The sequence below is a fragment of the Ostrinia furnacalis genome, unplaced genomic scaffold (genome assembly GCF_004193835.3).
Source record: "Ostrinia furnacalis isolate ACB-3 unplaced genomic scaffold, ASM419383v2 OfSCF3206, whole genome shotgun sequence".
NCBI lineage: Eukaryota > Metazoa > Arthropoda > Insecta > Lepidoptera > Crambidae > Ostrinia > Ostrinia furnacalis.
This window is the reverse complement of record NW_021133445.1, coordinates 208,398-235,282: the sequence shown is the minus strand read 5'-3', so window position 1 is coordinate 235,282 and position 26,885 is coordinate 208,398. Positions and strand designations below refer to the sequence as shown.

The 26,885-nt window shown below is 40.3% G+C and overlaps 2 protein-coding genes across 7 annotated transcripts in view; one reads left to right on the top strand and one right to left on the bottom strand.

Moving 5' to 3' along the window:
- Nucleotides 1–280: 280 nt before the first annotated feature.
- The window catches only part of FDL (fused lobes), a 110,125-nt gene continuing 83,520 nt past the window's right edge, over nt 281–26,885 (bottom strand). The window contains exons 4-7 of one of the 3 annotated variants that reach the window (XM_028311115.1): nt 20,674–20,709; nt 4,473–4,668; nt 1,261–2,686; nt 281–627 (exon numbers count right to left, since the gene is read on the bottom strand). In XM_028311115.1, coding sequence (XP_028166916.1) covers nt 340–627; nt 1,261–2,686; nt 4,473–4,648 — 1,890 coding nt within the window. In that variant the 5' untranslated portion in view covers nt 4,649–4,668; nt 20,674–20,709 and the 3' untranslated portion in view covers nt 281–339. Of the gene's footprint in view, nt 628–1,260; nt 2,687–4,472; nt 4,669–14,134; nt 14,326–20,673; nt 20,710–26,885 lie in introns of those variants that run through there. The other 2 variants (XM_028311113.1, XM_028311114.1) reach the window with 2 other exon arrangements.
- LOC114357501 (uncharacterized) overlaps nt 15,529–26,885 on the top strand; it is a 56,665-nt gene continuing 45,308 nt past the window's right edge. The window contains exon 1 of one of the 4 annotated variants that reach the window (XM_028311120.1): nt 15,529–15,599. The gene's annotated coding sequence lies outside the window, so the exon portion shown is untranslated. Of the gene's footprint in view, nt 15,600–24,528; nt 24,899–25,354; nt 25,525–26,885 lie in introns of those variants that run through there. The other 3 variants (XM_028311117.1, XM_028311116.1, XM_028311119.1) reach the window with 3 other exon arrangements.

Sequence of the window (26,885 nt, the reverse complement as noted above, 5' to 3'; positions counted from 1 at the left end):
ACCTATGTCCGACCAAATGAAGCACAGAGTCCGGCTTTTGTTTTTGGACCCTAATCATTCTAAAGGTCTGAGTGCTGATATCGTTCGCGCTTAGCCGCGAACGGCGCTGCCGGCGCCGGCGGCGCAGGTAAAGGTCTGAGTGCTGATATCGTCCGCGCTAAAGGTATGTCCGACCAAATGAAGCACAGAGTCCGGCTTTTGTTTTTGGACCTGGCAACCCTATGGAGGTCATTCTAAAGGTCTGAGTGCTGATATCGTCCGCGCTTAGCCGCGGACGGCGCCGACGGCGCTAGGGGCCCGCGCGGGCGCCGGCGCGGGCGGCGCGGGCGTGGTTTCCGGCTAGAGGCACGCATGAGGGTTGTGCGAGCACCAGCGAGGCCACAGCGGCGCCGCGCGCACGCCTCGCGCGACCAACCGCGCGCGCTGCGTGTCCAACCGTAGATACACGTCGCCCGCCGCGCCTTCGGCCCGGTCGGCCCACAGCCGCTCGGCGAGCGCGGCCGAGCGCGGCCAAACGCGCGCGTCCAGCCCGCCCGGGCCCAGCTGCTCCGTCCACTGGCAGGCGGCGCCGCCTTCCACACGCCACGCGGGCCCCGGCTCCTCCGCCCACGGCCGGTGCTCGTACACCTGACAAAATTTCATAGTAAGTACAAGGTCTCAAATTACTTCGGCCGTTTGGTGCAGTGGTTCAGAACGGACTACTATTCCAAGAGGTCCCGGCCGGGCAGAAATTGAAATGATGAATTTTAATTACTATATATAATATGTATGTAGGTACCTATTTAAAAAAAAAGTATTTAAGTATGTTTATATCCGTTGTCTAGTACCCATAAGCTTTGCTTAGTTTGGGACTAGAGGCGCAGTGTAAAATTATTTACTTGTAATCCTTGACGTATGTTAAACGGAAAATCTGCTTCATCCAATTAGGTTATTGTAATATGGGCATATGGTTGATTATTAACACACGCACACACTCACATACACTCACACTAACACTCATATTCACTCACACTTCACCATATACACATTCTCTTTCAATACTCGTCTACTTTTTTGTCTAGTTTTTTAAAGTGTCAATATATCTATAAATTCTATGTGCTCCGGCCATTATCGAGAGTACTGACGCTCTGTTGTACAGGCTTCTCGCCTAGTTCAGACTCCGGTTCTCTCACAATCTTACTCTGTTCATTAGTACATAGCAATTTGTTTCACTATATCATTGGATTGTGAAGGAAAGAAACAAATGCTTTATTTATTTACCTGCTGCCACGAGCGGTACGGGCCGCAGTGCCCGTCGGAGTTGTCGCGCCACGAGCCGAAGCCGCAGTCGAGGTACCACGCGTCCACGTGCGAGATCACCGAGCGGAAGCCCGCGTCGAGCACCGCGCGCGACTCCGGCCAGCGGGACGCGCCCCACACTTGCACGCCTATCGACTTCGAGTCGAGTCTTTCGAGGTACGGCGAGCGCGTCAGCCGCGACGACCAAAGCAGCGTGAGCTCAGGCGCCTTCCCGCCGTTGGCGCGCTCGAGAGCCCGCATCGCGCGCCGCGTGAACTCCAACCACAGCTCCATCGGATCCGTGTCGTTGAAGTGCTGCGACCAGCACCGCTCGGAGACCTCGTCCCCGCCTAAGTGGAACAGGTCGTCGACGCCGGTCACCTCGATTATTTCCGCGTAGATTCGCTCGAGTAAATCGTACACGTGCGGGTTTTTGGGGTTCAGTTGCCCGCACGGGGGCTCGCCGCAGTAGTAGCTCCAGGGCTCGACCTCGATGCAGTAGGCGAGGTGCCCGAGGCCGGCCGCCGGGCCCCAGCCCCATGCCCGTCCTACGTGCGCCGGCGCGTCCACTTCTAGCAGAACTCTGATTCCGCGGAGTTTGGCGCGGTGCACGACCGCTTTCACGTCGTCCATGGTGTAGATAGCTCCTGGACCGTACGCGCCATGCTGCGCCAGCTGAGGCACGCTGTTCAGTCTTAACGGGAACGACTGCGAGTCGCTCACGTGCCAGTGGAACGTATTGAGCTTGCAGGCGGCCATGGCATCTATCGTGCGCATTATCTCGGGCAACGGAAAATAGTTACGTGCCGTGTCTAAGAGTAGCCCCCTGAAGCCGAACTTGGGTGCGTCATCGACCGTCGCCGCTTCGAGGATGAGGAGCGACCCAGCGTAGGGGTCGAGCCAGACTAGTTGGGAGAGGGTTTCGAGCCCGTGTCTGGCGCCGCAGAAGGAGTGCGCGATGATGTCGACCACTAGATTGTTCCCAGTCGGCCGGAGAGACAGTTTGTAGCTTTCGTCGGTGTTGAGCCTCATGCGGGGATCGGCAGAGCCATTGACCGCGACGCGGACGAGGACGTTACGAGGGGAGCCGATGTCGTTGCGTCGTATTTCTCCGTTGATTGATTTTTCTAGAGTGCGCATGTCTTCCGTCATGAGTTCGAAGGCTCCCTGGAGGTGGGTGGTGACGTCTTTCGAGGTAGTGGCGGTGACTTTGAGGGAGAAGCCGTCTGCTCGGACGGGCACGGCGGCGGTGGCAAGGCTGACGGGCCCGGTGGGCTGCGGCCACAGCTGCGTGGACGCGCACAGCATGTTGCAGGTCGGCAGCGACTGCAGCGTGCTCGATTCGGACGCGAGCATTCGTTCGCAGCGCTCGTTTCGGCATATCCACGTCCATGTGGGCTCGGATCCGCTGGAAATGATATACAAGTTTGGTTAGTTTTATCTTTCTCTAACAAACTCTTTTTGCTGAATGTATTTAGGTACCTATAGTAATTTTTTTATTCGACAGGGCGCTTCACAAGAAACTGTGTCGTTGTATGTGGTGTCAAGTGGTAGTGCAGTGGCGGCCTATGCTATTATATGCTATATGCTATGGATTATAATGTTAATTATAAGAAAATAAAACGGATTGGAATGCAACCTGTCGCGTCGTGTGACGCAAAAGTGTCACCATTTGCGCAGACTCTTCGACTTTATAGACTAATGACCTGCTGATGCCTACCTGTACAAGTTGTGCAGCGGGCGGTGGGCCAGCTCGTTATTCTGCTGGCGCCAGTACAGCAGCGCCGCGGCCGTGCAGGCGGCGAGTGCCAGCAACACTAGGGCCCGACGCAGGCGTCCTACTCGCGGGAGATGTACCGATGCGCTACTGGTCAGCTAAGAGTCCTGTAGTGGAGACAATAACCTGCTGATGGTTACCTATACAAGTTGTGCAGCGGGCGGTGGGCCAGCTCGTTGCTCTGCTGGCGCCAGTACAGCAGCGCCGCGGCCGTGCAGGCGGCGAGTGCCAGCAACACCAGCGCACGGCGCAGGCGCCCCACTCGCGGGAGGTGCGCCGACGCGCCCTGGGTCAGCTAAGAGTCCTGTAGTGGTGACAATAAGCTGATGGTTACCTGTACAAGTTGTGTAGCGGGCGGTGGGCAAGCTCGTTAATTTGCGTGCGCCAGTAGCAGGTGGCAAGTGCCAGCAACACCAGATGCGCTGACGCGCCTCGGGTCAGCTAACAGTACTCCTGTATTGGAGACGTAAAGACCTGCTGATGCCTACCTGTACAAGTTGTGCAGCGGGCGGTGGGCCAGCTCGTTGCTCTGCTGGCGCCAGTACAGCAGCGCCGCGGCCGTGCAGGCGGCGAGTGCCAGCAACACCAGGGCGCGACGTAGGCGCCCCACTCGAAGAAGTTGCTCCGACGCGCTAAGAGTCCTCCTGTATTAGAGACTAATGACCTGCTGATGCCTACCTGTACAAGTTGTGCAGCGGGCGGTGGGCCAGCTCGTTGCTCTGCTGGCGCCAGTACAGCAGCGCCGCGGCCGTGCAGGCGGCGAGTGCCAGCAACACCAGGGCGCGACGTAGGCGCCCCACTCGAAGAAGTTGCTCCGACGCGCTAAGAGTCCTCCTGTATTAGAGACTAATGACCTGCTGATGCCTACCTGTACAAGTTGTGCAGCGGGCGGTGGGCCAGCTCGTTGCTCTGCTGGCGCCAGTACAGCAGCGCCGCGGCCGTGCAGGCGGCGAGTGCCAGCAACACCAGGGCGCGACGTAGGCGCCCCACTCGAAGAAGTTGCTCCGACGCGCTAAGAGTCCTCCTGTATTAGAGACTAATGACCTGCTGATGCCTACCTGTACAAGTTGTGCAGCGGGCGGTGGGCCAGCTCGTTGCTCTGCTGGCGCCAGTACAGCAGCGCCGCGGCCGTGCAGGCGGCGAGTGCCAGCAACACCAGCGCACGGCGCAGACGCCCCACTCGAGGCAGATGCGCCGACGCGCTAAGAGTCCTGTAGTGGAGACAAAAGACCTGCTGATGGTTACCTGTACAAGTTGTGTAGCGGGCGGTGGGCCAGCTCGTTGATCTGCTGGCGCCAGTAGCGGGTGGCGAGTGCCAGCAACACCAGGGTACGACACAGGCGCCCCACTCGCGGGCGGTGCGCCGACGCGCTTAGAGTCCTCCTGTATTAGAGACTAAAGACCTGCTGAAGCCTACCTGTACAAGTTGTGCAGCGGGCGGTGGGCCAGCTCGTTGCTCTGCTGGCGCCAGTACAGCAGCGCCGCGGCCGTGCAGGCGGCGAGTGCCAGCAACACCAGCGCACGGCGCAGACGCCCCACTCGAGGCAGGTGCGCCGACGCGCCGCGTGTCAGCGCCTCGCCCCACGACTTCATGGCGGCCGTCAGTTTTGCACCTGGAATGGGAAATACTACGTCAGGAATCTGGATAATTTGCATGGTAGATAATGGCCCAGCAGGAGGCCTAAAAGTAAAGTTACAAACGCGACCAGAGCCGTCTTTAACCTACTGGGGGCCCGTGGCATCTAAGGATCTACTAGGGGCCCTTTTTAAATAAAAGTGAGGAAATCGCAATAATGTAGAACTTTCCAGGGAAATCGAACACTTTTGCTTACACCATAATATCTAAAACCTTTACAACCCCTAGGTATTTACTAACCCTCCTATCCAGCACTCGATTTAAACTAAATTGAAAACGTAACATAATAAAGTCTACACGATGAATATTCGGAAAAAACTAAATGACGAAATAAGCAGCTAATTCCGTACAAAACAAGCTAAGTGAGTGACTCTTTGCACTCGGCATTTCCTTGTCTTGTCGCTTCTATTTCGAGTGTAGGCTTTTAGGTCACTTCACTCGCTCACTTTGCGAACGAGTGTTGCTCTCGGAGGACAAACTTTCGCTTTACAATATTGATTGAGTTAAACTCAGTACGGTTACGACTTTGAAATGATTGGATAAATAAGTTTTCATCAAAGTTTTAAGCTTTAAATAATGTTATCCGAATAGCAATTGCAATTAAAAAGGAAATCATCAGCTGGGCTAAGATTCGCCATCTTAACGATGATTGTAGACGACAAACATATCTCGAAAAATGGATAAAATGGCGCGATATAAGCTTATCACTGTGTCCATTTTAGACCTACAGGTCAGTTTCCACCTTAGCCATAAAAATATATTGACAAAGTTTTTCTACAAAACTTGTTTCTGGAATCTGTTGCGTTTACAAAACACTTCTAATATGCAAAGAGGCTGGTTTTACTTCGGCTGTATATTCAAAGACCCTTACCAAGTCGGTCCTGCACGCGGTGAATGTTTTATGCCCCTTCCAACTCTATGCATTGTCAATGCACCGCGCTGATCGGAGGAACTTTCGTTATAACCTCAAAAATTACTGAGTTTTAACAGTTTCAATTTCTATAACTTATTTAAAAAGTGAGGTACCACAACGTAGGCACAATGTTTTAATCTTACTACATATGAAGCCGTACTATTGTATATCTCAACATAAATAGCGACTGCTTCAATGAAGATGTAGAATCCATTACTGGCATATAATGATAGCCACAATATTTTTATTACCGCAGCAATGGATGTACTCACTGAAATTGCGGAAGACGCTGTTACACAATTTGCTGGTTCCAGTTTAAAGGGCAAATAAATTTTAGAGTGGAGACGACCATTTGTTAGTTTTCCGACGACGAGGAATAAGGGTATTTTAAGAATTTCACGCGTTATCTACAATCTTAGGCTGAGTTGCACCAACTTACTTTAACCGTAACTATAACATTGACCGGTGTTTTTGTACGGAGTTTGACTTTTTGATGTTTGTCAAAGTTTACGCGGTGCAACTCAGCCTTAGCTGTTTATAATACAAAAGGAAAATGTTTTATAGGTGTGGAAAGTAATGAGTAAAACATTCCACGAAATGTAAATAAAGTGATATCCACATGCATTTCAAACGTTCTAAAACGCGTTCCGAGTGGATATATTCCTGAATTTTATTATAGCTTCATAAATGTTCCACGTCGCAATAGGTTTAAGTGGTTTTGAGTGCAAAGTTGCATATTTGATGGCGGAGGGCCTTCGCGGTCAGCCGAAATCATGCGAGCTATGCTAAAACAGAAACTAATATTCTAACGAACTTGACGAGACTTGGCGTGAACCTTTTAGAGCAATTTATTTTACATATCGGACATTTTTCTATTTCAATGGTGATTAACTATGTTCAGCAATAAGCTCACCAGCTCCCCTAGACAATTTACAAAAAGCGACAATTTTTATTTCTCTTTCTCTTTTCTTTTTAATAGGCTGAGTTGCACCATATTACTTTAACTTTGACAAACGTCAAAAACCTTTCAAACTCCATACAAAAACGTCGGTTATCGTTATAGTTACGGTGAAAGTTAGGTGGTGCAACTCAGCCTTACCTACTTGTAAGTTTTCTGTGCTAATACAAACACGCATTCGATAAGCGTGTTTCAGTGTTGAAAAATATTTCAAAGTCTTTGACAGAAGTACTAAAATATGTATCGGATATTTTGGGAGCAAACTAAGCGCCTTGTAAAGGATCTATTCTAAAACTTCTGGAAGGAGTCTCGATTCGCTAAAGTATGCATCCCGTAGTGGGAACGGCCCACATAGCTCGAAGAGTACAGTAAGCTCAGCTAAATTAAAATAAACGTGCAAGCACGAGAGACTGACAGAGTTGAATAATTTTTAACAACTTTTTTAAAGTATTGTTTTTATTTATAAAACGAGTAACAGCCATAGAACCCCATAGGGGTAGGGGAGCATTGTAGTTACTACTGTAGAGTAAGGCTTTGTCTCTTGACAGTGGCGTATCGATTTAGCAGTATCTGTCGCCATTGATCTGGTATTCAAATTAATAGGTTGATAATAAGAATGCTTCCTGAAAATTTGACTCCCCCTTCAGGTCATTTACCAGAGGCAAATGGACAACGGAGGAGAGGCAAAATTTGACTACTTCAAAAATAACCCTATACTAAAGGTTAGTTGGCTTTTCTAAATTCGCTATACCGGTAGTCTCACTCAACTGCTAGTGGCGTGGATGCAACATTGATGCTATGTATCCAGGTCGATGTGACATTTTCGCGGTAAGCAGGCGAATTTAGAAGGCTGATATGTATCTGACTGCATTACTATTAATAATTCATTGGCAGGCTTAATTATAGGAGCTTTTAATACCAGCTCTGTCTGTGATTTGATAATTTAGCAATTTGAAAGTTTGAATAGGGTAGATATTTGATGTCTAGATGGTGGATGAATGTAGGTGATAATAGTTGGTAGCAAAGGACTGCTGATTCGAGACTGGAGGACCTATAGTTTGACGCCCTCGATCGATAAAATATAAGAGGTAAAAAAATGGTTTTAGTAGGTAATTTATTTACGATAAATTGTAGATAGAACGACACACACTCTTCCCATGGATGTTGTAAGTAGGGCTTGCAATATCGGATAGTTTTCAACTCCGGAACTGATTTCCGATATTGGGCACTCAACTCCGGAATTCCGGTTCTAGTTCCGGAGTTGGTTAAAAAAAGAAAGCGCTTCCCGACAAACACGTACACGTATGTGGCCTCCACTTTAGAACCTTGCCCCATCGGCCGTCTGTTCTACGTACTATGTGCCCTGCCCATTGCCACTTTAGCTTGGTAATCTGATCGCTATATGTCAGGTAACTTTAGTTCGTTTAAGAATCTCCTCATTTCTGGTTCGATCTCGAAAAGAAACACCGAGCATAGCACTCTCCATACCATGGTGTGCAACTTTGAGCTTATTATAAGGCCTTATAGTAAGAGGCCACGTTTCCGAACCGTGTGTCATCACACTCATCACTACTGGTAACACACACTGATTGTAGACTTTTGACTTTAGGCACTGAAGTGTTTTGGTCGAAAAGCTGTTGTGTAGTTTCCCGAACGCTGCCCAGCCGAGTTGAATTCGACGTATTATTACATCTCCCTGCCTCACAGCTCGCTGCAGAGAAATCGCAGAGGAATCGCCCTCGTGTTCAGCCAGGCTCAAAGACCTTCTCATAGTCTAAGAACGCCAAGCATATAGGCAAGTTAGACTCTTCGGTCTTCTGTATAACCTGCCGTAGCGTATAGATGCGGTATATGGTAGTGTAAACGTTTCGATAACTGGCTTCCTCGAGAGACTATAAGTCATCGAACCTACGCGCGAGACTATTCGTGATGGCTCTCAAAAACAGCACTAAGCTTTAAGTTTACTAAGGTACCTGCATGCCAAATTTCAAGCGTCTAACTTAAGCAGTTTAGATTTTTCATACAAACATATTTTCCCGCTAATTCCCGGTCCCGTGGGAATTCCTAAGTATCCTATAACCTGCCCAGGAGTATGAAGAATAATTGTACCAAGTTTCGTTAAAATCCGTCGAGTAGTTTTTGTTTCTATAAGGAACATACAGACAGACAGACAGACAGACAAAAATTTTACTGATTGCATTTTTGGCATCAGTATCGATCACTAATCACCCCCTGATAGTTATTTTGAAAATTTATTTCATGTACAGAATTGACCTCTCTACAGATTTATTATAAGTATAGAAGATAAAGTTGCGAATACATATCTCAAGGACTTCCTTATTTAAGAACCTATTTTGATTCTTAAACGTTTTGAAAACTTAAATGATTTATGAAAAATTTCAATATCGGAATACGATATTGGCTTCAGTTCCGGAGTTGAAATATCGGAAAAAATGTATCCGAAATTCCGGAGTTACGAAATTCCGGAATTCCGGTATTCAAGCCCTAGTTGTAAGGGACGATAAAGGGAGAAATATGTGAACATCAGGTTATTCAGTCTTTTACCTCTGTTAAAAAAGAGAGGGTCGCCCTCCTGCAGTGGAGAATAAATGACTGGAGAATAAATACTACTCAGTGGTACTTGTGAAGTTGTGACCACATCAAATGTAGGCACGAATATTAATAATGAATGACCCAATTAATGTGCCAGTCAAAATTTTAATTCATATTTTTATCTGGTTCTAATAAAGTATCCAGCTGAGTTTATGATGCAAGTTTTAATTAAACTAGACGCACATGTCCAGTTCAGCCTGTGTGACGTTTGGAATATGCGATTTTAAATATCATTCCAACTTTCTGTGTTAGACTTTGGTGGGGAACTTTTTTAATGAAACACTATAAAGTTTTGAATGTCCACGCTCTGGATAAATAAATGTTCTCGAATGTTTTTGGTCAGTTAATGAATGAAGGCTAATATCATACTTAAACCTTGTACACAGGCGATAGGCGGTGGAAATTGGAACATACAACGCGCGAGCTCAGCCCCCCCGAGACAAAAAGCCAAATGTGACATTTTTTATGTCGAAAGATGATTTCTGTTAGACAGCAAATAACTTAAATATCATTTAATGACACTCAGAAAACTTCAATCGTACCTAATCCTCGTTACATTACACAACACAAATACATATTTCGGTTAATAACTTAATTTACTAGGAATAGAAATAGTTAATAAGTCATATTTCTTCAAGTAGCAAAGTACCAGGGCAGCATAAACGCAAGGCGTGTTTTCCACTGCAGCGCGGTTCCCCAGGGAAGCGCCAGCTGTCTGAACGTCAATGTATTCAGGCCCTCGAAGGGAATAGTTTGAGACAGTAGCGTTTATTATAAATGGATGAGGCGGGAATTAAGTTCGGTATAACAATAAAACAGGGAACAAATGGGGTGGAAGAAAGTTAAGGTGTACATGACGTAATCAGAAAATTTTATAAGGTGTTTTATCATGCTTGAAAATAATTAAGGTTGTTACGAGTAAAACGATGTAACAGATTTAAATTCACAGTCAAAGATTTCATTTTTATTTATTTTCCATATATATACACACAGCATACATTAATATCTTCTGCCAAACAGCAGTTTTCACAATACTATTTCAATTTGCAGTTACCACTAAGGTTGGATGACAAAATTAAAAATTGTTGGCTGTCAAACAGATAATTCCATACATCAAACGTCTCTATCACCTACTCGTATGTGAGTACGTCTTGGTTTTCTAACTTACATTAAATATTAATGTCTAATCTCTCTTATTTGTTCTAATAATAACAATAATAGTGAGCTTATTCTGAAGCCCTTGGGCAGCTTAATAAAGTCTGACAGAAGGTTGGTCACTAATCGCACGCCTACCCATCTGTGGTTCCCCAAGGAATCGCCTATGACGTATAGGCATCTCATAACAAATTCATGGACATGAAAAGATGTTTTGTATACTTTAATAAAAGTAAACTTGGTGGTGACCACCGACCTGTATTATATGTACACACTGAACAGGCTGTCTCCATACAAATTATAGTTAATTTTGAGTGGCAATTTGAAGCGTCACTACTACTAATTGACGTACTAGTAAGAGTAAGCGACTTACGACATCACTAATAGCTCCATGGACAATCATATCTGCCTACAGTATGGCCTACAGCGCCAAAATGGCGAAACTCAAATAATATGTAGGCACAGAAATATTAATATATAGTGGTGGTGACACTGCCAATTGTAGGTAAACACGAACGAACCCTATATGAGGTCTCCAATTTTAACTTATATTGTTTTAAACTTTCATGGTCACTTTCATAATTATTATTACTGACGGGATTGCTACCATGCACCTTAATTTAAACGGAATGGCACATGATAGATTAATGAAGTTTGCATATTTATAACGTTTACATCTGTTGTCTAGTACCCATAGTACAAGCTTTGCCTAGTTTGGGACTAGCGTCTCAGTGTACTGCTGGTCCGATTTAAGGCTACATAACATCACCCTTCACCCAATAGGGGCGGAGCAGTAAAGAAAAATGTTGCAAAATGTGGGAAATATTCAAACTATTTTCACGCGTATGAAGTCGCGGGCACAGATTATGATAAATGTATTATACATAATGTATTCTTGACATCGGAAATAATTGTCTTCGAGCCTGGGAACTGGCGAGTCTGACGACGCCAACCAACTAACAACCAACGCCAACGGCGATGCGTGGTCGTCACGGGTCGACGTGGACCAACCGATTGTATCGATATATTATTCAGTGGAATCGATCACTTACTTGCCACTACTCGACGATTGGACGCCATTAACACATTGAACGCCAACGCGGTCAATGTTGTCCGACACTGCACTTTCTTACCAGGCCAAGTAAAAATTTCAATTTTTTTCAATTTTCGTCGATTGTTTTTTTTTGTTAAATCGTTACATTATAAACATAAATAAAGGGTTTTATTAACATATAGTTGTTTTTGAGTCTCTACATCGAATTATTAAGCGTCGGACATCATTGACCCCCATGGCCCCAGCGAGCGAAAATTCGAAAATCCGTTCCGTAGGGCCACGCGGTCATGTTGTCGACCATCCCCGCTCGCATCCAAAAAAAAAAGGAGAACAACCAAAAAAATAAAGAGTTGTACGTTGGTAGGTTTTTGATATATTATATTACGCATAAATAGGAATATAGTTACATTTCTGTTGGTTTTACGCCCAGATTCCATAGAAAAGTGCCCATCATCCTTTGCAAAAATGCATTGTATAATTACCATGTTTCATTGCGCTACCGTTATCCACATTTTTTTTTCTAAGTCCGAGCTTTACCTAAGAACCAAGTGACGTACACTAACGGGACTATTCCCACCTCTCGTTCCCACCACTGCAACTCCTGTGTAGCCAGGATCTACAGCTTGACCGCCACAAAAACCCAACCAATGAAGGTCAAGTTTGTCCCGGGGGAAAGTTAAACTGTCATTGGACCCGCAACGAAATTAATCAGAAGAACATAGGAGGAGTTNCTATTTTTGTAATATTCATAGTTTATGTCAGGAACCCCTAAAATAGCAATTTAAATTTTTTTTAAGGACAGGTAGAGGCCTCAAGATGACTGATATCTCATTAAATTTAATGCTAATCGTAATCTATATGTCAAAACGCAACTTTTGATACCTCTTGCGTAACCGTAACTAAAAAAAAAATTTTTCCCATACAACGACGGGACACCCTATGTAGGAACTAGTAAAGTTTGGGAAACAGGTGGAGTACCAAACCATCTTTGCAGAATTATACTTGCTTTGCCATAAATAATTATATTCTTTGCACTTGCAATGAACTACAAGAAAGAATAAGTTTTATCAACTAAAGAAGTATGAGTAGATTTCACGAATGTATTTAAATCCTATCCGACAAATTCTCTTTTTGGACTAAAAATAATTCTAGTATATGCCATACCCATCAAAAACAATACTTGTCAAAAAAACCAAGTCTCGCAACTCAGTTGTTCTACGGTAAAAAGTTGTGAGATCCATGTAATACCACAGAATAAGTAATAGTACAGGTACAGAAGGATTACTCCGCAAGACGATTTAAATAAATGCGAGTCTTGCTACGACGCGATACAGTGGAATTCAGCTCGCACAGCACTACGTACCTACAATTTTATTCACCTACAAGTTTTGTCTCTTTCTATCGCGTGCCTCTGAACTCTTCTTACGCTGTTAGGGTTGCTGTCTAGTGAAAAAATAATTAATCTACTTATTTGTAATGACCTACGTATGTAGGTAAGTATGCATTCATTATGGTAAACCTTGGGAGAGGCCTTTGTCCAGCAGTGGACGTCATTTGGCTGAAACGAACGAACGCATTCTGAGCAGTAGTCATAGTAGGTTAGGTTCCTATACTATCCTAAGAATTATTGATTACCTACATGGCCAACATACCTTTCAGCATCTTTGGGAAGCGAAAAAAAAAGATAAATCCGGTAGATTACTTTTCGAATTTAAACACCCGAACGCCGCACTTATGAGCAATTAGCAACTACCTGCCAATAATATTTTTCACAAAATCGCTTAAAAGCACGGAAATTTTTCCTTGTCGCGACAAGATCGGTGTAATAAATTGCGGAAACAGATGTATGTTGTATTGAATTAAGCATTATATCACGTTCATGTTTCCAAAGATCACACTCCCACAAGATATGATGGGCAGACTGCTCATGACTGACATCATCAGTGGAACACTCGCAAAAAGGAGACGGAACTAGTTTGAATTCGTAAAGTTTATGTTTAAAGTTGCCATGTCCCGTGAGGAACTGCGACGAGCAATGGTCGATTTCTAACCATCGCCTAGTTAGACGTTCGCGTACATTCGGGAAGAATTTATATAAGTGACGTCCTTTGACTGACGTATCCCATCTTTTTTGCCATTCATTAAGTAAATCTTCTTCAACGACTTCTCGGGTGACGTACACTAATCTTGGGAGCCGCGCGGGTCAGCTTATATGAGAATTATTGAAGAAATGCTGCCCATTGGCTCAATACAGAGGTTTAAACATAGGTCTGACTCGCGGTCATCATTGTCCGACGCGGCCCGAACGGAAAGTTAAAGTGTCGCCCATCATTGTCCCCCATGGCCCGAACGGAACAGTGCCATTTTTAGGCTGGCAGCGAAGGTGTTAAAGCGGTATAATGGGTGGTGGAGTCACTTTCAATTGTTTTTCTTTCTAGGACTTTATTTTTACGCTGTCTGTGCCAGCTCTAAATATCACGAGTTTCATTCAATTAAGTAGGCCTCCTACTAGGTGGACCGACGATCTGGTAAAGTCGCAGGAAGAGCCTGGATGCGGGCAGCGCAGGATCGTTCATTGTGGAAAACCTTGGGGGAGGCCTTTGTCCAGCAGTGGACGTCATTTGGCTGAAACGAACGAACGAAGTATGCTTTTACATAAATAAATGAATAATTTAACCATAATTAATTAAATAATTGATTGAACGAGACTCTCCATAATTAATAATTTAAATGCATTAAAAGTAAATTACCTGTAAGCTCCATATTTATCTGATAGGCGCCATCATACTATTTTCCTGACCACATTTTAACTTTTTAACACATTCACAACCTAATCAATGTTAAAATACTTTAGTTAATAAGGTCGTAAGTTTTACTTTCACAGAACATTTTCCTCATCATGGAAATAACACCTGCTTGTACATACAAGTTTTTTACAACTGGCTGTTATTGTCATGTAAACACTCGACGAATAAAGAATACAATCGTTGACCGATAAGGAGATTAAAAAGCATAGGTACTCGTACAAATCTTATCTTCAATGTAAATTCGTATCAGATCTCAAAATGCGATGTTAACAGTTACTCTAGCAGTACAGTCACGAACACGATTACTAATAATAATATGAATGTATGTGTTACAGTACAGTCAAAACTCATAATCGGTCAAAACAACTTTGGACTGCAAAAATCAGTCAAAAGTGGTTTTGACTGATGCCTTTGGTCAATCAATATCTTTTGACTGATTTTTCCAGTCAAAAGTGGTTTTGTTGACCAAGGGCGTTAGGCAAAACCACTTTTGAGTTCAAAAAATATAATGAACTGTTGTTAATTTGTGCTGCATTCTGGCTGTGGATATTTTTTGTTGGTGTATTCCGTATTGTATTGTATTTTATCTTCAGTTTTTTTTCCAATCTGTGTGTAATGTTTTTTTTACTAACCACAACGCCGTCTGTTGCGCGCCTTTTTGCCAGGTACTTACTACGAACCGACACGAATTAACGATAAACCGTCACTGTCAAAAGGGCGCGTAATCCTCGTCGTGCTGAAAACTAGCTTCGTAACTTGACAATGTCACGATTTTTGCTGAGCGGGCGCCTTTTCAGCATGCCTCAATAAATTAAATATGTATGCAGCTAAATGTTAAATTCTGAATAAAGTAATTCTATCCTACTAATATTCTAACGCCTGCATTCACAAACATTACTATGAGGTCTCACAGTGCGCGTGGACGCACAGGTTGGCACACGAATCAATCACAGAGCTCTATTCAACGCTGTGCGTTCGATTTGCTGCTTCACACGGGCGTAAAGATTTGTGGAGTTCTCTCAAGCCATAACCTGTCTTTCTATGTGCCGCCAAATAAAAATGCAGCCCGTACGACGAATACTAGTTACATTCAATTTGCTATAGCTACACTATAAGTAATTGCTAATACTCTTAAAGTATCTAACTAGATAAGATTCCGTGATTGCACAATAACAACTGTTGTTTGTTATCTTTTCTATCCACTGTTTTTATCCTTTGTCTGTCTATCTATAAACAACTACTTATTACCAAAGATATCGCATGGTCAAAGTCGTCTTCAGTCAAGAAGTGTCTGCGCAGGTTTCGATATAACATCGCACCCGTCGCGCTAAAGATTTCCCGCGAAAATGGGTCTTGTGACAATGGCATAAGTGATCCACATTCCTTGCTTATTTCAAAGGAGACTCAGGTATTTACTACGGGTGGAATTGCCGCGAGATGCGGATTTTAATGCATTTCTCATTGTTAGTTTGGATTTCAAAGGTAAGACGATCTGAATGTACTGAAAGGAGGGTAAAAATTTGAGACTATCGTAAAAGACGTCTTCGCGAGTGGAAAATCCTTTAACTGAAGTAATAAGTATTTGAGTATTTTATTTTACTTAACTTTAAAACTACAATGAACATAGGTACGTGCCAGATGTTAAATGGTTTAATAATTTATACTCATAAGAAAAACGTGTTTGTCTCAAACAAAATAGGTGTAGCCTTTTCTTCTTTTTTTTGGGCAATTACTTAGGTTTTGAAAACTACAATTTTGCCGTGACATTGGCATATGTCGGGACAAACATTATTATGTATATATTTGTGTTGTCTCAATTTGTGATGTCTTTTTTGTTTAAGGTACTCACACAAATAATTTAGCTTAACATTTTAAACTTAAACATTTTTGAATTTTTTAAACCCTGTAAACTTTGTCAAAGCTGATTACGTGACATTGGCGAAATCGTGGTTCTCAAAACCAAGTTGTGGCCAAAATAAAAGAAGAAGAAGAACATGACCGTCACTGGTTGGGTTTTTATTGGCGGTCAAGCTGTAGATCCTGGCTACACATGAGTTGCAGCGATGGGAACGGGAGGTGGGAATAGTCCCGTCACGTATGCCATGTAGATAGAGCCTTGAGTGGCTAGAAATCATCTTTCTTTGACAAGATTTGAGCAACATTTTTGGTGCAATATTGGACCTATACAACTATAATATGCCGCAGCGTTTCGCATAATTGTTTTAAGCCTTTGTAATGCAATTATAAATGTAAGGGCGAAATAGCAACGCTAATTAATTCGACTTAACTTCTATAATGAACAATCAATAAGTCTAATTGGATTGGGAGTTGGTGGTAATCGGAGCAAACAATGATAATAAAACTGTCTTGTTTGCCTTTTCAAATTGTATCGTTGAAATAATCAAACGAAATATCCTATTTTAATTTATTAAAGTAGGTACATTAGAGCTATTGATCTAATGACCACTTGTGGTTTTATTGGAACATGTGAGTCACACAATAAAACTGAATTTCTTTAGTAGAATTTTACTGTCCAATAAAGGGATTCTTTTTTTAAATGTTCCTTGAAGTCCAAGGATGTTTTTACGGCGAGAAAAATTCGAATAGTTTCCAGGAAAACACTGAAAAACAGCCTATTTTTGCGGAAAGCTAGTTTATAATAAAAGTGGAAGTGGAATGACCCGAAGAATTTTTCAGTTTTATTTTTAAAATTAATTGCTGCTGATGTCTAGAAGACACAAATTCATTCAAATTCAGCCAATCGTTCCATATAGCCATAGATGTTTTGCGCGAATATTTTGGGTCCCCTATAATAAATAATCCCAGAACTATTGGACCAAAGGCAATTTAAGTGGGCGAGATAGGTGACCTGCTAAATGCGACAAAGGACGGCCAAAACCCGATAGAAAGGTTTCGGTTCAAATTGAATAAATAAAATGACCGGTACGGATTCTCAACCTCCAATTAAAATATAGACCGTTGTTACTTGATAACTTATGAAAAAATGCTGTAGAATAGGATGTGATATTAAGTTTTTATTATTATGCTAATTTGAGGAACAGTGAAAGAAAAGGTGATTGATATATGTACATATTTTGAAACAACCACCAATTTAAAATTCTAGATAAAAGTAAGTACATTAATGAATGGATGAAGAAATAATTTAACCCTTATTCAAATGCGAGCTGGTATGCATTTTTTTTACAAAGTTAAAGTGCATTTTGGGTAATTGTGGGTCACTTATTTCATATTTTTGATCAAAATTTATTAAAAAATAGGGGTAGGGGTAGTTTTTTGGGTGGTAAATAATTTACCATTATCCATTCATGACTACAAATTATTCAATGTTGGTGGTAAAATAGTTACCATTGTCCGTTTTGGTTTATTTTTGGTTCTTGACTAGTGACTTCCTCTTGGTTCTACCTATATTTTATTAAATATTTTGGGAATGAAATAATATTGTTTTTATAAAAATAATATTTATTAATATTGGTCATTATGCTTACAATTATTATGCTTACCTTGAGTCTGAAACTAACAATAAATTCACTAATTACGTAATGTCAAAACGTTACGTAAGCAGTTATCAAAATAACTTAAAATTTCTCCAAATATTTATTAAGTTATATTTGTGCACATACAAAAAACAACAGTTATTTTTATATATCATCAAACTTTTGTCAAGACGGGATCGGACAGTGGTAAACTATTTACCACTTCTTTAAAATGTCTTAACTATATGAATAAATTAATTGTAGACGCTGCCTATAAGTGAGACTATACAATAAATGTTTTAGTTTAGGATTTTGAATCAAAAAAACACTTATCAGAATTTTCGTTGAACAAAGTTTCAAAAACACCAAAAACGCGCGCTAAAAACTTGAAATTTTTCACACCAAAACCGTTTGGTTGACTTTGACATTACCTGACAGTGACAGATGACGTTGAAAAGTTGTAAGATGGCATAGATAAGTAAAAAAATATATTTAAAAATATAAATAAGTGATCACGATATCTTTAAGTATCACCATATCGAAAATTAGGATCCTTTTTTAAAAGTAAACGAAGTGGTAATATATCTACCTTTATTTGAATAAGGGTTAAGTTGGACAAAAGTTTTGGAATCACTGTATTTCTAGTTCAATATCCGTATGTGGTTTTCATTTTGGAATGTTAGGAAATTACTTATTTCGTTTAAAATGAAATAATAGTGTTTTCTTGTTTATAACATTTGAATAGAGTGAAGTATATTGTGGAATTTCCTCGTGGAAAATGTACGTTCTGCAAATCGACTGGAAACAGCGCGAGCAAGTCAAAATGTTCTTAGCAAGCAAAAACCTGATGGTAAGTGACGATCAGGCCGAAGGTGGAAGCGAGCTTCACCCGGAATCCTCAACCACGGATGAACTGGCTATCTTACCTCTAACTGCCGGAACATTGCTGTTAACATTGTTGTTATGGCGACAGACTTAGGTAAGATGGTGGTAGCTAGCTAGGCGGACTTATAACAAGCCCTACCACCAACCAAACCGAACTGCCCCCACTGGGAATCGAACCCGGGACCTCTGCGTCTGAAGCAGGTGGTCTTACCACTAGACCACAGAGGCGGTTATCTAACTAAATTCTTCTTGGGAAGCCCATGAAGAACAAGAAAATTGTTCAATGTCATATGTCGTAGTCTTTGCCTCTTGTCCTTTGGAAAGAACGTACCTTTAATCCCACGATAATATTTAAATCGAAGAGAAAGTGACTTCTCTTCCCATAAGTACACTTAAACCAAGTACCAATTGGAAATTATTTTATTTTGAAAAATGTAAGTGTTTAAGTTTTAGCGAACCGGTATAATGTAGGACGTTGCCGCGTTGGTGACAAATTAATGTTTTCGACTTCGGCTATTCGCTGGGTGCGAAGTACTAGGTGGGGGTAACATAATCGATCGCAGCGCTCATGGTGGTCAAAAGTAGAAATATTGTAAGCTCTGTTATCAGATGTATCTGTCAATGGCAAAGCGATTCTACATACCTAATACATTTTAATATCATTAATTAATCGCATGAAAAGGGTCATACTGGGAACTTAAATAAAAGAGTGGACTGTATTTCGATAGGGCTGGTTTAATAGCCGTTTACAATTTGGAAATAACTAGACTATACAAACAACGTGGTAGTACAAAAATGAGTCACAGTAGTTGTTGTGCACAGATGTTTGCCTTATGATGAGAGCGTGAATTATTGAACTCTCCGCTTGTTTAGTTCTTAATTCTTCTACATCTCGGACTTGTCCAGCCAATACCAACAACTTTCCTTTAAATACGGTTTGTGGTTGGAATTTGATATTGTAAAACTCACAAACCCGGTCCATGAACCCGGTCTTCAAAACAATACTCATTTCGATCTGAAAACGATATTTATTACTAGTGATACAGGAACATTAAATATATTTACTGTTATATAATGAAACTGTTAAAGTAGCTTTTTCTTTTTGTTTTACTGTAAAACTACAACTATAAATGAAGTAAACAAACCCTGACACAATCAAAATTAAACACACTTTTTGGACTTACTTCATTTTATTTGAATGACCAAAATTATTTCAAAACCTTTTTTCCACCCAAATCGTGGTAGGTATCACAACAATTTATTAGTTGAAAATATTTGTTATTTTTTCATTTCGATATTTTTTCACAAATAGACGACCTAAATGTCAATGTGACAGAGCCCACAAAGTCGTGGACGCTAGTTGGCGCTGTAATCGTGCACAGAGCCAATATTTAGCGGAATCTATTAAACTTAATGATCAGAACTCGAAGCGATATATCAGCGGAAATTAACTGCAAATCGATTTTGCAGATATACAGTACATTCGCAAGCACATCATACTATACATTTAAGTCATTACCTATGTGGGTATTAGGCAGCGTTGCCAGTTTTTTTTTTCGCCAAGTCGGGACTTAGGTACTTTTTGAGTGAAAATAGCGGGATTCTTCCGTCAGAAGCGGGACATAGTAAAAAAACGTATATATAATCAAAGGTTTTCAAATATTTATCTTTTTATTTGACTTAAAATTACGTTTACGTGACAATAGATAGCAAAATTGGCCATTGAAAATGTATTTTAACAAAAAAATAATATTTTAAATCAGATTTACTCTATCGTTAAATTCGTCTTTAGAATAAAAAAAGAATAAAATTAAAAAAGTTTTATTCTTTAGAATAATATGGCGTTTCAAACAATAGTCTGTTGAAGTGAGTGTCTCTCTCCGAAAAGCGGGACCGAGCCTGTCCCGCGCGGGACATTTAAATTTTATTTAAAAATCGGGACGTCCCGCCAAAATCGGGACGTCTGGCAACGCTGGTATTAGGTATCTGATCAAACTATTAATTTATGTTGAATATTTTGTAATTTAATTGGAACCTAATATAGGTAGCACGTAAATTATTAAGAGTGATAAAACTTTCATAAATCAACGTAATCGCACTTACTCGAACTATAAAGTGGTCATCGAAAAGGCTGCTTACCTGAAAGAAACAAGAGAAAACATTAATTTAAAAGTAGTGATAAAATTCATTAATTGAAAATTCAAAATAATTCACACTGAGGTCAGGTCAGTCAGAGAGGCGAAAGAAGTAAATTAGTCGCAAAAGGGTGAATATTGTGTCAATCAAGAGAGGTGATTTAAGGCATTACAAGCGGGAATCGAACGTCATTTATAGACCTAATGTTGTGTCCAACTCATCGGCCCCACACAAAGGCCCGACGCCCTACACGAATCTTGCGGCGACAATCGCCAGTGATCAATCACTCATCTGTCAAAATCAGGCGGCAATAAAAAGTCCCGAATAGAACGCACACTTTACTCATCTATGACGTTCTGAATTTGTATTTTGAAAATTAAGTCTGCAAAGAGTTAACATTACAATAAAAAATATAATTCCGACCGCGAAAGCCAAGAAATTTTTTTTTTAAAACAAGAAGTGGTGACCCTTTTTGTTTCGGCCTAGAAATTCAATACATACAGTCATATCTCGAACTCAAATATTTAGCATAGATAGAGTTTTAAAACTAAAAAAACATAAACACAATCGAACGAATTCCGTTCGGTTTGTTGTTCGTTGATAAAAATTTTCACTTGACGAAACTGTCATACGAATTTTAATGGCTCTCTGTGTGCCTACCATGAGTTTACGTTAGGTGTGCTCGCTAGCGACTGCGTAAAAAAATTACATTTAAATGTATGACATATTGTGCAGCGCCCCTAGTGGCTACTTTCAAGAAATAGGATCTTCATAGAATTTTTTGACGTATTCGCTAGCGAGCTCACCTAACGTAAACTCATGGTAGGCACACTGTTTTTGAACAAAAAATAAAAATTCGGTCACAATTGTATTAGTTCGGAAAAGTTGAATCGTAACATTCGTGTGGAATACCGAACGTAGGTTTGGGAAGTTTATTTATGCATAGCGTAGCCCATGTTAGTCTGAATTCAAACTAATCACATCTCTGTATTTACAATACTGGCACGTTTTATTTCAAAGAAAAAAAGAATTAAACAAAAGCTTTGGAAGAAAAAAGGTTTTATTTTTTTAAATCACAGCATTATCACGGAAACGCTCGGAGCTAGAATTCGTTTAATTAGTTTCTTATAAATAAAAAAAAAGGAAAAACGTTAAATAATGACATGGACATTGCATGCATGGTGCAAACAGAACAATGATAAATGCATTTCAGTTCTAATATGATATCATAGGCCTATGATTTATTAATAGCTACTAGAGAGGATATGAGAGGAGTTGAACACTTTTGCTCATAAAATGAGGAAGTGGCAGTCCTTTATTTTTTTTTATGCTACACAAGGCAGGTAGGTATTTGACCGCAATCGCACCTGGTGATAAGTGAGGTGCAGTCTAGGATGGTACATATTTGCCCTGTAAGTGCCTATTCACTCTCGCCTTGAAAACGCCCGGAATATACCTAGTGTTCAGGAAATACAACAGCAGGCAGCGAATTCCAGTCCCTAGCTGTTCGCATTATAAACGAGTCGTCGAAACGTTTAGTGCGAGTTGATAGTAATTTTGTTGCGGTTATATTAAACGAATCTTATTTATAAACCATTGTTCTACTAACTCTATCGCAAACAGTAACTCAGTAGCTACTGAGAATTCCAGATAACTCTGTTTTATGAGCTAACAATGATAACATTAGTCTGAAATATTATCTTTTGGGAAAGTACCTACTTATTCAGTACCATAAAAATAATTTTACAGTTTCATAACTACTATTTTTTGTGTTATGTAAATTCTTCAGCATTCAATAAACAACAACAACATTTGTCACTTTGGTACAGTTACCCCAGTTTTAATGAAATTAGGGGTAAAATTTCCCATTTCTCATTTCACCCGACTGTACCTGCACTCTCTAAACTGTAACGTTATCTTTTCGCAGGTTATTACAACTGTAATACGTCATTATACATTTAAACCGACGTGTCTAATATTTTGTTCATTGTTTTATACGTAAGGCCATAGAGTCGAAAATTGCACAGAATTGTAAGGCATCCGAGGATAATGAGTGTGGGTTTCGTTTCAATTAAGATAATGCTGACCGGCCAGGGTTGTCGTTTGTTACACGTGTATCATGGCTAATAATAATACACTATCGATCAGCACGAAGGCATTATTATTAATTTTATTGCAGTGCTTCTAGCAGTTGCGTATTCTAATCAATGGCTATAAGGCTTGTATCACATAACAAAGCTCAAAACTCGATTCAGTCTCAAGAATGTAATCTGCCTGTGCTGTGATTGGGCTCAAAATTAAAAGTCAATCAGTCAAAAGTATTACGCTTGAAATGTAATCTAATTTTAAGCTTTGTTCTTAAAACGCAACTAAGAATTAGAGAGGGAAACGGAAGTATTGTTATCCTCGTCTAGTGGTTAAGTTTAAAGTTTTCTTTTTCTTGCTACCCCGCACCGTAATGAGACCCTACCTAGAATTTTAGTCGGATCTCAACAATTTTTACTTGAGCAAAAGATTAAAACTCGATTCAAACTTAAGCATGGATTAAAGGCTGTCATTAGTTGAATTTTAATATTTTGGTCAAATTTGTTCTTTGGCAATAATAAAATAAGTAAAAATAACATCATTGTTCGCTAATCTCATTAAAAACCGAAAAAAATACCACAAATTTGTTTTCAGGTTCCAAAATGAGCTCTAAGGGGTTTTGGCCTAATTTCCATATAATTCCACCCACAAATGAAGAAGAATTATCTTTGCACAGCCCTACACACTGCCTCTAAGCAGTGAATAAACAATTGTTTTTGTTTACGACGTAATATAACGATATTTCGGTAATAGCGTTAGTTTTCGGGTTCTACCGCCCGAGTTACGGCGGGTTATGTCGAGATAAAATGCACAGTTCAAGATAGTTTGGTCAGAAAGTTAACTTTATTTTAACAATTTAGGTCACGTGCGTTTTAGAAAAATAAACAAAAAAGGCGTCCTATTCGAAGATAAGATTATAAATAATTCTATATTTATTACAATATTATCTTTAATCTAAAAGATTAAAACATATTAATGACATGACATTATTCAGCCTATCAACTTATTACTATTTATACACCCGTGTGAACATTATTACATAATGATGATTATAATTTATCAGAGTAATTTCAATATTTTAAAATTTATTCTACTTATATCAGAAACGAAAACACTCGATTGAAATGTTATTAAAAAATCATGATATTACAGTGAGGAAGAAATAAGACAAAAGCAAATAAGCTTGTCGATATCCTCTCTTCAAATGAAAATTTCCAACTGTCAATGATAATGATTAGATGTCCTTTTCTCAACAGTAATAAACAAAATTGGCTTTTGTTTCAAAAACAAAAAATCTCAGCGTCCGAGCTATATTTAGCGATTTTCGACATTCCGTCAAACAAGAACGTTGTTTTTTAACCTTTGAAAGGTAGATGAAGACTAAACAGCTGGTACTTTCAGCTTAGTCTGCCGGCAATGAACTTTGACATTGGCCAGCTGAACTAGACCGCCCGAAAAAGTTTACAAAACAAATTAATTACGTATTTTCGGGCATGATATTTAGAGCAGCTAGAGAAAATATTATTTTGTTTACATTTAACAACTTTCTGCGGTTTATGAATCTGATTTAACATCGAAAACTTTACACACACAAGGATAGGTACATTAAAATACTGGCTGTGAAAGAACAACATTGAAACAATTAACATGCAGCCTCGTAGCTTATTATAAGGAAAGGCCGGTCGATATTTCCATCAGTTGTTTCACATAACCTCAAAACACAAACCATACCTCACACTCGAACGCAACTACGTCACCGGTCAGTCGCGTGCGAGGCCACAAAGCCCGCCAAATAATGTGGGGCGTTTACCAAAAGTAAAAAGAAAACACTGGCTGACACGAAAACTGCCCAATAATAATAAAAAACAATCTAAAAGCGCGATATCTGAGATCTCGCGTGCAACAATCTCGTGGATTAAGGTGTAAAATCGCGTGACGTTGAATTTAAACAACAATAGGTGCACGTACCTCGCCGCGGCGTGACGGGACGACCACGCTGGAGGGAGTGACAGGAAAGGGCCAGCCTTGGAAACCAACCTCCGCGCCAATATTTGCTCCAACGTTTGATTTATGAAGACGAGTAATTTGAATGTCCTGTTTACTTGTGGTAATATTTTTTTGGAATATTAAAGTATATTTATGGCCACAATGTTCATGCTAAACGTGGTTAAAACTATGTTTTGATTATAATATACTCCACCCACGCGGACGAGACTGGACGTGTTACGTAAAATACTTAGAAAACATTAATGTTAGATAAACAATGTCCGCACCAAACAATGCATTGAAGACACTTTGTCACGTGTCTTCATAAAAGACATTATAACAAAGGGCGCTATTGAAAGGCACCTTAACCTACAAAAACAGCGTCACATGATACGCGACAACCCCGTGCACTTAGCATCACTACTCTATAACTCTATAAATAAAACAAGGTTCTATTACTGAAGGAATGGGATGTCCCGTCTCGCGCAGGTTTGGCCCAACTGTAAAGGGGTTGGGCGGGTTGGGCCAACGTTGGGCGGGCGGCGACGGACACTCGGCATACACTCCGTCGCGGCGTCCCGGGGTGGAAACACGCGTGTTTCGATTCCCGGCAAACTTTCCCGCGCGATCGTAGTGACAGTGTCGGAAGTTCGGAACGTATTGAATTCGTTTTTTGAATTTGAATTTTTCGCATATTTCAAACTGTTTGGTTAGTTGGTTTTTGAAGAGCGTGTGTACGAAAGGTGGGTATGTAAAATTTATGAAAAAAATATTACATGTTATTATTAAGTCACGGGTCATTTAAAGAAATCGCTGAAACTTTTTATTTGCACATAAAAATTTTTTTCGAATAAAAAGTATGTGAAATGGCCATTTATTTATATTTGCCGCAAAAATATTAAATGAAAAAAAGAGTTCAAGTTTTTCCCCTTTTTAAATCTCCCTAAACGAACTTCTAACTAAAGTGTGGTATAAAATGTGACCAAATGGAATTACATAAACTATAAATATCCTAAAAGGTACTTTATTTTAATCAAGATCATATCACCATAATACAAGTGATTTATTGACGATGTTACATATTTATCAATGTGAAGCTTTCAAATAATGCATGAAAATGGGGATGTTGCCTGGGTCAAAAAGCAAGAGTTTTAATTAGTCCGTCAGTTAACTTATCAAAAAATACTCTACACGTATTTTTCACTTTTTCAAACTAATGAAAATTTAAAGAGATAAAGCGCCCCAAAGTTCATAAGAAGAGGCCCGTGACGTCAACGCTTGCTTAAAAATGCCGCACGTTGTGACGTCGTGCGCAACTTCAACGCACCATAACTATGTAATTATTTGTTAGATTGACAAATAAAAATATATGTGTCCAATATTTTTTGATATTAAACATTACGGACTAAAAAAATTTTTTTAGGCAACTAGCCTATTAGACATATACTTACTTAGGGCTGATTTTTCAAACGTAGAATAACTTTTAACTGAATAATGAATTAGACACATTGTCTGTTTCTAATCTAGGCTAGTAGTTTAGTAGTACTTAGTAGGCCAGAGTTTGACTATAGTTTTGAGAATATAAACTTTCTTAAACTTTAAAGAATAAAACTTCTATGCTTGTGAAAAATTACAAACAAATGACAAAAGTAATTCATCCCTAGTTTTATTAAGTGAAATAAAATGCTCTATAATCACCTTCCCTCAAAAACTGCAAATTCAAGGTAACTATGACATTTAAAAACACAAATGACGGTAAAAAAGCTTAACTGCCAACTAATCTACTTCGTTAAACACATGATTCGCTTAAAACTTTCCCGACATGCACTCTACACGCCCGCGTCCTGCGCCCTTCGGCGAATGCGTCAAATCTATTTATAGCCTCCATCGGATTTCAGGCATCGAAACATATTGGATTGGATCTGTCGCATCTTTAATATAATAAACTGTACATGCAGTGTGTTTTTGAATACTTGAAGAATTTTGAAAATAACTTGAAGAATTGAGAATTGAGAATCTGAACGACATACATTTTTAATAACTAAATACTGAAATAAATTTTTCATAAGTTATTTACCTAGAAAATAGAACGAAGAACATAAAAAATA